This window comes from Pungitius pungitius, chromosome 1 (genome assembly GCF_949316345.1).
Source record: "Pungitius pungitius chromosome 1, fPunPun2.1, whole genome shotgun sequence".
Lineage (NCBI taxonomy): Eukaryota > Metazoa > Chordata > Actinopteri > Perciformes > Gasterosteidae > Pungitius > Pungitius pungitius.
The window spans coordinates 3906869-3918601 of NC_084900.1; the positions used below are offsets into that span (position 1 = coordinate 3906869).

General features: G+C 47.9%; 2 protein-coding genes across 2 annotated transcripts; one reads left to right on the forward strand and one right to left on the reverse strand.

Moving 5' to 3' along the window:
• The first annotated feature begins 238 nt into the window (after positions 1-238).
• On the forward strand, positions 239-8242 carry pik3c3 (phosphatidylinositol 3-kinase, catalytic subunit type 3). The gene is made up of 25 exons (XM_062560827.1): positions 239-644; positions 1149-1337; positions 1586-1729; positions 1892-2021; positions 2767-2853; positions 3093-3188; positions 3293-3364; positions 3515-3619; positions 3878-3970; positions 4056-4241; positions 4410-4540; positions 4855-4936; positions 5061-5128; positions 5226-5331; positions 5421-5537; positions 5622-5753; positions 6016-6144; positions 6247-6316; positions 6417-6481; positions 6563-6647; positions 6725-6799; positions 6898-7066; positions 7208-7298; positions 7392-7517; positions 7642-8242. Exons 1-25 carry the CDS (start codon positions 580-582, stop codon positions 7654-7656), a joined length of 2628 nt encoding a protein of 875 aa, XP_062416811.1. The 5' UTR covers positions 239-579; the 3' UTR covers positions 7657-8242.
• Positions 8243-8638: 396 nt separating this feature from the next.
• LOC119222766 (uncharacterized) lies at positions 8639-11487 on the reverse strand. The gene is made up of 5 exons (XM_062561132.1): positions 11150-11487; positions 10559-10728; positions 9897-10425; positions 9520-9650; positions 8639-9423 (listed from the first exon to the last, which is right to left on the reverse strand). Exons 3-5 carry the CDS (start codon positions 10084-10086, stop codon positions 9154-9156), a joined length of 591 nt encoding a protein of 196 aa, XP_062417116.1. The 5' UTR covers positions 10087-10425; positions 10559-10728; positions 11150-11487; the 3' UTR covers positions 8639-9153.
• Positions 11488-11733: the final 246 nt, after the last annotated feature.

Genomic DNA, 11733 nt, shown 5'->3' on the forward strand with positions numbered 1-11733 from the left:
TGGGTATTCATTGTTTTTATTTACGTGGCTCAAGACCGCGTTCGCGTATTTAGGAACATTTGTGTATTCTCAAAATAATGCTTCATCAAATTGACACTCTTGCGTGCACTGTGCCTTTAATTGGCGTGCCGTTAGCCACGCCCCTTCCCTACTTCCTTCTTGCTCCGATCAGGCTCGACAAATCAAAACACGACTCAGCGATTCCCCACTCAGTCTTATCAATGCCACCGCATCGACGGTCGACTACTTTTGCCTGGTGGCAGATTTTGGCTGCTGCTATGTTGTTGTGTACGTTAGCTATCTAAAACATCCAAATCATGCCCCGCGAGACAGCCGTTAAAATAATGTCGTTACCGTGAATACAGGTGCTCAAAGGTATCTTCTTAAACTTGTGTCCGGACAGGTTTGGGCAACCGTCCGTGTGAGCAGTGCGTCGCGCGGGGTTCCGGGGAGTGTTTTTGTGCCGAGACGAGGCCTTGTCTTCAAACACAACTGCTCGCAAAGTCTCTTACAACCGTCCGCGATTTCATGTTGAAGTCGTGAGGTTTTTGGTTAAAACTTAGTGTTACCCGGCGGAAGATGGACACTGATAAATTCAACTATGTTTACAGTTGTGACCTGGACATCAACGTTCAACTTAAGATGTAAGTTTTGTACTTAACGTGAGTGTTTCAAGCGGTGTAACTAATCTGTCTTGTGACTTGACAGGAAGCTTTCTCTGTTTGTGAGTCCATTGGATGTTTGTTCTCTCAATTAAAACCATGTATCATCAGGCTGTCTGTAAATTATTACCAATCCCTGAATGAGGTGTTCAAAACTGTTTTTAGCATAGCCTTTCATCACTATTTTCCAACATGGATGTTTCCGTTGTGCTGCCCTTTGTACTATTGATATTTTGAACCAGTTAACTGATTCCAATCATTTGCATTGGTAAACACACTGATCTCTTTGTTAAAATCATGTGCCTCGTGAGTCTAATGTTGTGCCTTAGGCTGGCTCAATGGATTTGGGAATTGTTGGTATTGTATTTGTCCACCATATTAGTCACTCAGTATTAATCAAATTAAAACAAAAGTAGTGTTTAAGGAAACGAGTCTCCCAAGTAAAACTTGCTCTTGCTTCCTCGGCCTCTTGTTTGCTCCCTCCAGAGGCAGCTTAGAGGGGAAACGAGAGCAGAAGAGCTACAAAGCCCTGCTCGAAGACCCCATGCTGAGGTTCTCTGGTCTCTACCAGGAGAACTGCTCGGACCTCTACGTCACCTGTCAGGTGTTTGCTGAAGGGAAACCGCTCGCCCTGCCTGTGCGCACCTCCTACAAAGCCTTCAGCACGCGATGGAAGTGAGAATGAGTCTTTCTTTGTCTTCTCTTTTCAGTCTCTAGACTCCCGGGGACATTGAATGAAAGAGCAACCCCCGCCCCCTAAAAAAAACCTCCCTGTGAAACTTCTAAGAGTCTGTCATTTTGCTGTTCATTGGTGTTACCTTTTTAGACCTGAAACCCCCCCCCCCCCTCTCCCCTCCCCACAGTACGAACAAATCATTTGACAGGAGTTACATTTCAGTTCCTTCTCCGCTCTTCACCCTCAGCTGGAACGAGTGGCTGCGGCTGCCAGTCAAGTACCCGGACCTTCCCCAGAGCGCCCAGGTGGCTCTCACAGTGTGGGACGTCTATGGGCCCGGCAAAGCCGTTCCCGTCGGGGGAACCACCGTCACCTTGTTTGGCAAATATGGGTGAGTGTAGCTTCACTCTAATACTTGTGTTGTTCCTGGTGCATTAAGACAACGTTGCAAGGTTCTGCGTTTTGGCTACGAGGTGTAAAGACCCGCTTTGAGTTCCCCTCACAGCTGCACTGGGAGATGTCTTTGTATCCACCCCCTACTGTTTTCTTCCAGTATGTTCCGGCAAGGGATGCATGACCTGAAGGTTTGGCCGGGGGTGGAGGGGGACGGAGGAGAGCCCACCTCCACACCAGGACGCACCAGCAGCAGCCTGACGGAGGACCAGATGGGCAGACTCGCCAAGGTACGGTACTGATTGTGGATGTACAGGGGAACCGTCTTCATGACTGTCGGGGAGCGCGAGGGGAAAAGAGGTGTGAGGACGATGGAGCGTGAACAAGAAACGTGTCGATGAGGTCTTGGTCTAAATGTGTTTACAAGTACACTCGGATGTTGGTGTGAACGCTTGTTTGTCACGATGTAAGGGTGCGTTGTTGTAGCAAAACGCACACTCGCTTTTAGGCGAGTTTTAGGCAACTGTTGAAAGATGTCCTTGTATTTTAGAAGTGTTATTGTTTATGTGGACGAACAATTGTCAAAGTGTTGCCGCTTTTTGGAACTTTTAATGGAAATTATATGGGATTTCAACTCAAATCTGACTGACTTGATTTTTTTTTAAAAATTTTAATCAACCCCCACTGCAGTTGACGTAATCATATCAAAAAGGTTTTTCTCTGCTACTACCAGTTCATAAGTTGTTTTAAAGAGCGACTACGCCAGATATGTGCTCACATTCCCGGCACCCACACGAACTGATGAGTGGATTGGCTGCTGAGTGTGTGTCTGCAGATGCTGGACTGACTTCTGGCACTGAAGTGGTGCATGATTGGTTGAGCGGTTTGCACATCAGCAACCATGCTGTGACCGGTTCTGTTGAAGAAGAAGAACCTCAACCTCTTTTTTTTTTTTTTTTTTATGTGTGTATTTTTGCTAAACCTTTCTCTCGTTGCCCTCTTTCTTCCTCTTCCTCGTCTTCTCTCTCCATCCAGCTGACTAAGGCCCATCGGCAGGGCCACATGGTGAAGGTGGACTGGCTGGACCGTCTGACCTTCAGGGAGATCGAGATGATCAACGAGGTGAGTGGGTTTAGCTGGTCAGCGTTTCGAAACATTTTCTTTTCCTGTAGTGGAAAAGGACATTTTGCTCCTAAGTGAAATATCAGCTACTTGATGGATGAAGTAACGTTTTGTAGTTTTGTTCCTCTGTTAGAGTTCTAATTCAAACTCATCAAAACTCATGTCATTACATTCAGTACACGAGTCTGTACTGTAAGTACACATTCACAGTAGTCTCTTATTACCTGTTTTTTTCGCAGAGTGAGAAACGCAGCTCCAACTTCATGTACCTCATGGTGGAGTTCCCCCGTGTCAAAACGAATGAAAAGGAATACAGCATTGTCTATTATGAAAAGGTATTTTCACCTTCAAATGCATGCAACAAGGAGTATATTGACGTTTTGCATCCTTGAATAACACCGTGACCGCTGACTGGTGTGTTTCACCCTGTCACCACCAGGATGGAGACGATACGTCACCTGTTCTCACCACCTGTGACATCGTCAAAGTTCCTGACCCACAGATGGGGATGGTGAGAGGATATTGACATTTGTGATGATGGTAGCGCATGGAGTAGTGTGATGGGAGCCCCGAGGATAAAAGCGTCAACTAAATGTAATGTAATGGTGATGTGCTAAAAGTCTACTTATGCAGTATTTTCAAATTCATGGGGTTTCTGCAGGAGAACCTGGTTGAGAGCAAGCATCACAAGCTGGCTCGTAGCCTCCGCAGCGGCCCCTCGGATCACGACCTGAAGCCCAACGCCGCCACACGGGACCAGCTAAACGTAAGCAAGTGTTATTCAACCTAACCCAGTTTTAAACAAACCCTAATCAGAAGAACTCAAAGAGCCTCAGACTCCATCGATAACTAGTAGTTGCCTCATTTCAACTTGTATAGTACCAGTCAAAGGTTTGGACACTTGCAATTTAAAGTGCCTCCACAGCCTTGATTTGTAAAAGAGGATCCCAGATGTCACTCATTTAATTAACAAGTTAAAATTTCTCTGAAAATAGATTTGTGTGTGTCTTGTGTGGGCCAACAGATCATCGTGAGCTACCCTCCAACCAAGCAGCTGAGCTCTGAAGAACAGGACCTGGTGTGGAAGTTCAGATACTACCTCACAACACAGGAGAAGGTGGGTGTGTTTCTTATGTGCTGCGCCACCGTAACCAAGCCAGCAGGAGTTCCTGTTCCAACGCTTCCTCCTCCCCTTGCTGCAGGCCCTCACAAAGTTCCTCAAGTGCGTCAACTGGGACCTGCCCCAGGAGGCCAAGCAGGCCCTGGAGCTGCTGGGGAAGTGGAGGCCGATGGACGTGGAGGACTCGCTGGAGCTGCTGTCCTCCCAGTTCACCAACCCCACCGTTAGACGCTACGCCGTGGCACGCCTGCAGCAGGCGGACGATGAGGTATGGTGAGATGATTGAGGGAATGCCTCTCAAATAACATGTTAATGCCCTTGAAAATGTCACTTTTTCGTGAACAAGTTATTTAATTAGTGAGTTTAAATCTGACTCTTTTGAATTCCACACACAGTAGTACTTTTTGGAATATAGTATTTTCTCTTCTTTTTCTAGGACCTACTGATGTATCTTCTCCAGCTGGTCCAAGCCCTCAAGTACGAGAACTTCAGTGATATTCAGGGAGGCCTGGAGCCCGGCAGCACGAGAGACGGCCAGGGACTTTCAGATGACTCCACACTGGACAGGTCAGTACTTGGAGGAGACGTTATAACAGCGATCATAAATAATGCTGCGCTGCCAGCAGCTTTTACAGAAGCGAGACACATGTTGTCGTTCTGTTGTTGTGTAAAAGCCATTTAAACCGAGAAGCAAACCTCCTGTTGCTGTTCTGTTCATACGGCCCTGGATCCAAGTGTAACCCTTTCAGAAGCCGGAATGAACTCTGTTTGTCTGGATTTTTACTAAGGGGACATTCTAGAGTACAGTAGAAAACTGAGCTCATCATCTCATCAGTTTAAGTAGAGTTGCCTTAAAACATTGTTTTCGACTCCTTCTGTAGCTCCCAGATCCTGTCCAGCACGTCGGGACCTTCCACTGCGACGCAGAAAGGCAAGGAAGCGGCTGAGAGCGAGAGTCAAGAGGTAAGGAAGTCCGAATGTCCCTGATAAGAAAACCAGAGCAGGAAAGAAACTGCCCCCCCCCCCCCCCCCACACACACACACACACAAAATACGAGTTTCTTCTTGTGTCTGTATCTCCGTGTAGCAAGACTTGTGCACATTTCTCATCTCCCGGGCTTGCAAGAACTCCACACTTGCCAACTACTTGTATTGGTGAGTAGTAGCAGCTCAAGTCTGTTTCATCATTTCTAAAAAAAAAAAAAAAAAAGGGCCTTGTGTTGATCTTCATCTGCCTGTGTGTCTTCTTCAGGTATGTGATTGTGGAGTGTGAGGATCAGGACACCCAGCAGAGAGATCCTAAGACTCACGAGATGTACCTGAACGTCATGAGGCGGTTCAGTCAGGCGTTGCTGAAGGTCAGAAACCCATTCAGAAACGTCAAACTGTCCCAGTGTCTGTTCTGCTACCACAACTCCATACTACAAATATTTTCCGTTCCCTCCAGGGGGATAAGAGCGTGCGGGTGATGCGCTCGCTGCTGGCTTCCCAGCAGACCTTCGTGGACCGACTGGTGCAGCTGATGAAAGCCGTGCAGAGGGAGAGCGGAAATCGCAAGAAGAAGGTACGAACAGAAGGCCCGTGTACACGCGCCAATGCTGTTGTCTTCGAGCGCGGTGCTGAGCCCCCCCCCCTTGTGTGTCTGCAGACGGAGCGGCTGCAGGCACTGCTGGCTGACAACGAGAAGGTAAATCTCTCCGAGATCGAGCCCATTCCGCTTCCGCTGGAGCCGCAGATCAGAATCCGAGGCATCGTCCCCGAGACGGCCACGCTCTTCAAGGTACTGAAAGGAAGGGCAACTTTCCTCCTCCTCCTCCTCCTCACGGATCACTTTTCCATCTGTTCTGGCTTGTTCATGAGTCTTTCCCCCCTTCCGAGTGTGTGTGTGTGTGTGTGTGTGTGTGTGTGTGTGTGTGTGTGTGTGTGTGTGTGTGTGTGTGTGTGTGTGTGTGTGTGTGTGTGTGTGTGTGTGTGTGTGTGTGTGTGTGTGTGTGTGTGTGTGTGTGTGTGTGTGTGTGTGTGTGTGTGTGTGTGTGTGGCAGAGCGCTCTTATGCCAGCTAAACTGATCTTCAAGGCAGAGGATGGAGCCATGTACCCAGTTATCTTCAAACACGGGGACGATCTGAGGCAGGATCAGCTCATCCTTCAGATCATTTCGCTCATGGACAAAGTAAGATTGCTCTTCAAGTGGTTTATGGAGGCTAAAATACGCAAAAATATTTTCAGTCGGCAAAGCTTTTTGTGTAATGTTTTTTTTTGTTTTTGTTTGCAGCTGTTGAGGAAAGAGAATTTGGACCTGAAGTTGACACCTTACAAAGTATTGGCCACCAGCACCAAGCACGGTGAGAACCCCTCACTCCACTTGGTAGAAAATGTGGTTAAAAACAAAACATCAGTTGTATTACTGCACTTGTTGTTTTTATCATTATATTCTCATTTCAGGTTTTATGCAGTTTGTTCAGTCTGTTCCTGTTGCTGAAGTCCTGGCTACCGAAGGCAACATCCAGGTGAGCAGAGCGGTAGAATCAAGCCCAACAAGCTGACAAACGACTGTCATTTTTTCATTCACGGCCCATTTGTTGCGACAGAGCTTCTTCAGGAAGCACGCGCCGAGTGAAAAGGGTCCGTACGGCATCAGCTCCGAGGTGATGGACACCTACGTCAAGAGCTGCGGTGAGTCCGACCCAAAGGGGCCTCCATGTGTTGGTCTGCCTGCAGAAAAAGGGTCTAACCGCCTCTCTCCCTGCCAGCTGGTTACTGTGTCATCACGTACATCCTGGGAGTCGGGGACAGACACTTGGACAATCTGCTCCTGACAAAGACCGGTGAGACGGGCGGCTTGTGGGTTTCACCGGTTTTTCTAATGTCTCCTATTTTTTAAGGATTCGGTTTTTCAGGATGTTTTCTCTCCTTCCTCATCCAGGGAAGCTCTTCCACATCGACTTTGGCTACATCCTGGGTCGGGACCCCAAGCCGCTGCCCCCACCCATGAAGCTGAGCAAAGAGATGGTGGAGGGGATGGGAGGCATGCAGAGCGAGCAGTACCAGGAGTTCAGGAAGCAGTGCTACACCGCCTTCCTCCACCTCAGGAGGTCAGACACCCCAGAAAACAGAAATAACTAAAACTATATTTGTATATGTTCTCTCTTCATCTTTTGTAAGGAAGATTGAATATGATTTAAACCATCCTAGTTGTTACTTTAAAATTCTCCTCCTTATCTCCATTTCTTCAGATATTCCAACCTCATCCTCAATCTGTTTTCTCTCATGGTGGATGCCAATATTCCTGATATCGCCTTGGAGCCCGACAAGACGGTTAAGAAGGTACGTCCACGGGCACTAGAAGGAGGGGAGGATCATTCATCAGCCCACATTACGCGGATCCCAAAATCAAGCTCATTTTTTTTCCTCCCCCAGGTGCAGGACAAGTTCAGACTGGACCTGTCGGACGAGGAGGCCGTCCATTACATGCAGAGTCTGATCGACGAGAGCGTGGGCGCCTTGTTCGCTGCTGTGGTCGAACAGATACACAAGTTTGCTCAGGTATGATTACTCGTGGCGTCCTTGAGAGAGAGATGGCCGTTATGAATTTTTATAAGAATATTTTCCGTTACACATTCAACACACAAGATATCTTGATAATTGGTTTATTGTCGTCACTATTCAGTACTGGCGGAGATGAGCAGAACAGAGAATGTTGAACCAAGACGCCACGTGTGCAGGAGGGAACGAAAGAAACCCAATGACACTGTTAAAGAGGCCAAGAATTCTGCCAACCTTCACTGCAAGATGGTTGAACAAGGACATAGTTTCTGCTTTCTTATGTGTGTGTGTGTATATAATGTATATTAATTATTAAATGAAAATGTATGGCCAAATAAAGATTGTTGATACAAGTGAAGTTTCAGTTGTGTAATTTTTACATAATTCACGCCCAAAATGGTGCTGCTGTGCAGTGTTTATGTCACGCAGCATGTTTCTTAATTGAGCATAGCTGGGCATCGGTGGAGGGTCACACGTCGACGCTGGGGGGGGAAACGGGTTGATGAGTCACCGAGCGCCTGCCAGACGTAGAAAGAGGGGATTCATCCAAGAAAAATCTGTTTCCTAAAATACCGTCTATTCTGATGTATAGGATCCTTTTTTTATTAGAAATATCTAATATTAACACTTTGATGCACTTTAATGTTGGTAGTTGCATGAACCTTCTGCTGTGTCAATGTAAACTGTACATTTCAAATGCAAAAATCATGATCTAGATTTAGAAAAGTTTCAAGTACAAGAAAGTCACAGCAGAAAAACATTATAGCCTGAATTAAATTTACATCAGTAGAAATACAAAGAGGCTTGAGTGTGTTCCACTGTTGTGTAGTCAGGTGCTCGTCTGCACATGCCAGCTTCTTGCTTCATACAATAATCTCTCCACAAGCTAAATAAGCACTAAGCCGATTAATAAAAGCCACACACATTGGCTTGTACACGGAGCCTTGGATAACCCCCCCCCCCAGGCTCTCTGTGTAATCTGGAAAAGGTGGAGAAGGGAAACAAACAATGCAGCATGGCGAAAAACCCAAAAGCTCCCCAATGTTGCGGAAAGAATGCAACACCAGCAAAACAGGAGGCGGGAAAGCAGATGTTCCTCCTTGATTCGACGCTGGAGGCAGGACGGGGCGTCTGTCACGGGCTACGAAACTCAGAAGGGGGGGGTGGGGGGGGCAACTGTGAGTCAGAAAGACCAATGAAAAACTACCCTCGGTTATCACCTTGTGGGTGGGGGGGGGGAGGCTTCTTGGGGGGTGTCAGGCGCTCTTGTTTCTGCAGCTTACGGCCTTGGACGGGCCAATTGAGAGTCACTGGACCTCAGCACCAAAAGGCAGCACAGGAGGAACCGCAACCAGATTTAGATCTTTCACCGACTCATTTGTACACACACACAGAAAAACGGCTCCGTTTGGACCTTTAAACGACAATAAACTATTTCTGCTTCATTGGGGATTCTCAGTTGATCCTCTGACTCACAGCGAGAGGAATGTGCTGATACGTTTGAAACAGAACCTCTCGCGGCTCTGAAAGGGGAATTCGATGATCGGGTCGTGACCTTTCCCATCTTAAATGCCGTCACGGAATGAAGGTCGGAGGTCAAGTGCTGAACGGCCTCTTCGGGGCTTTTTAGTATTTTTCAGTCTCCATTTGCCCCAAAATGTGTGTTTAGAAGAGAAACGGGATGCCGATTGCGGGGGTCGGGTCCTTGCTGGAGGTCGAGCCTCACCCCCCCGCTGTCGCAGTACGAGGCGGCCGAGCCGGGGTCGCGGCGCAGGGGGTCCCCCGCGTGCGCCGAGGTCTGGTCTTGGTCCGGGGAGGGTTCCGCGGGGATTCTGTCGTCCGCAAACTCCAGGTGGACGTCACATGGGTCGACGGGGAGCAGAGGCGCTGGGTCGCGAACGGCCGCCTGAACGGAGGAAAATAATTAAAAAGAAAGAAAGAAATCTGTCAAAAAAGAGGCAAGACGTGCTGTTAATGCATTCTGAGTGAGGTAAAAACGTACAGGGATCTTGGGTTGGTTTTCAGTGGTTTCTGCAGGGCCTCTTGGTCTAATCAGGAACACAGTGAGGAGCGGAAAAAGCAGCAGAGACGTCAGTCCGATTCCCAGAAACAAGGCAGGCAGCAGGAGAAAACCTGAGGAGGAAACACAGCTGCAGAATCACCCCTGAACTACATCCTGCAAACATATTTTGAATAATATCACAATTACATGATCTGCAATATTGGATGCCGTCATTTTTAAATCCCTCGCTTCTTCCTTTTTTTAAATTAAAAACATCAAAAATTGCAGTTTTGCAGAGGTTCAGACTACTATTTTTCTTGGATTGTTTGTTGAATTTGATTGAAAAATAAATCTGATATAATAATAATTCATCTCACCTGATTTGGACAGAGTCTGCACACACTGAGGGGCCGATTTTGGGGAAGCAGCCATGGAGAAGGTGGGGAAGGAGAAGTTGGCCACAGCACAGTAGTTCTGACCCGGAGCCAAACCGGAGAACTCCACACGGGACACCAGCTCCTGGGTCCAGACCGTGCGGCTCTGCGGGATCACACCAGCACTCGCCATTGTTACAGTTTACAGCGTTTTCATCTGGATGGAAATACTGAATGTTCTCCAGTTTTACTGTCACACGAGAGCAGGAGCTCTGACTCTGAATCAGATTATTTTCAGGGTATTATTTCTCATGTACGTATAATACATCGACCAACACGAGAGCATGTCGGACCTGGTACTCGGATTGGTTGAGCTTGTTGTACACGGTTACTGTGGTCCAGGGGTCAATCATCTCAGAGATGGGACAGCAACCCCCCAGAGAGCACCTCCTGCTGGCCGCACAGGGGAACTGCACCGTCACCAGTAGCTGGTCGTCGCTCAAAGAGGCCGAGATGGAGGGAGGACTGAAGGCTTAAGGGAGGGGGGGTGGGGGGGGAGTGGAGAGGGTGTTCATTTTCATATTTCAACATCATAAAAGAAACCTGCTTGAAACCAGGTGCAACAGAGACAGGGGTTTGTTGGACCGGGGGTAGCTCTCACTGACTGAAGTCACTGTAGTCAAACTTGCGCGGCCTCATCCAGGCAGTGGAGACGGGGCTGAGGTGGACGCCCACGCGGACCATGTTGTACAGCTCGAAGTTGGAGAAGGCGTGCGAGACGTCACAGGTGTGGGACGAGAGCCAGACGCACCACGGCACGTCCTGCCAGGGGTCCCTGCGAGGTCATCGGTCAACATGTCACATTAAACGAGAATGACATGGCGACTGTTCCTCTCAGTCAGGATCCCAGCAATGGAGAAGATTATGAGAGTTACTCCATGAATGTGTTTAATTAGCTCTTGTTTTCCTTGACCTTTACCATCACTGGTTAATACAAAGACTGATTCTCATAGCACCATATCCTATCAGTTACTTTGTGATAATGAAAAGTAAAATAGAAATTCTTATCAACAGTATCTTTGTAGTATTTCTACAACTTAAAGGTAGTGTGCACATTTCATGATCTAAATCAAATTGGACAAACTAGTGATACAACTGTGCTATGAGTGTTGAAAACAAATACACTTTTTGCATTCTGTAGCAACAAAATGTGAAACGTGTCACCTAACAGGATTAACACACACACACACACTTACCCCTGAGTCTTTGTCTGCACGGTAAAGGTGGTATTAGGACTGACATGGGGACAATCCCACCGCAGGAGGCATCCTAAGTCCAGTGATTCCACAGCAGTGTGGCAGACTGATCCAGTCGACCCTGGGAAGGTTTACACGAAACCTCATACACCAAAATAGCACAGATGCTCATTAACGAGTCCAATTGTTAACAGAAGTTAACACTTGCAGGGCGGAGCGGCCCATCAGAACAGAGCCAAGCAGCTACAGGGGAGGCTGGAGAAAAAACACTTTGGAGACCGTTAGCTTCAGCGCTCACCGACGATCAGCAGGGCTACGACGGCGCACAATCCCATCGCGGCGGCTCCCGGGGTCTCCATGGCAACGCAGCGATCTCGGCGAGGGGCCGAGTGTACAGTGGCAACTTTTTTTTTTTTTTAAAGCAGGACACCACGGACGGACAGTGAGGAGGAGACGCAGTGAGCCGCAGACAGAGCGGCGGACTGGAGTTAGCAGCCAGGTGGAAGGGGTGGAGGGATAAGGACTCAATTGAGGGCCAGTGATTTTGTTAAGAGAGCTGAAAGGCTGTAATCTACTTAGAGGAC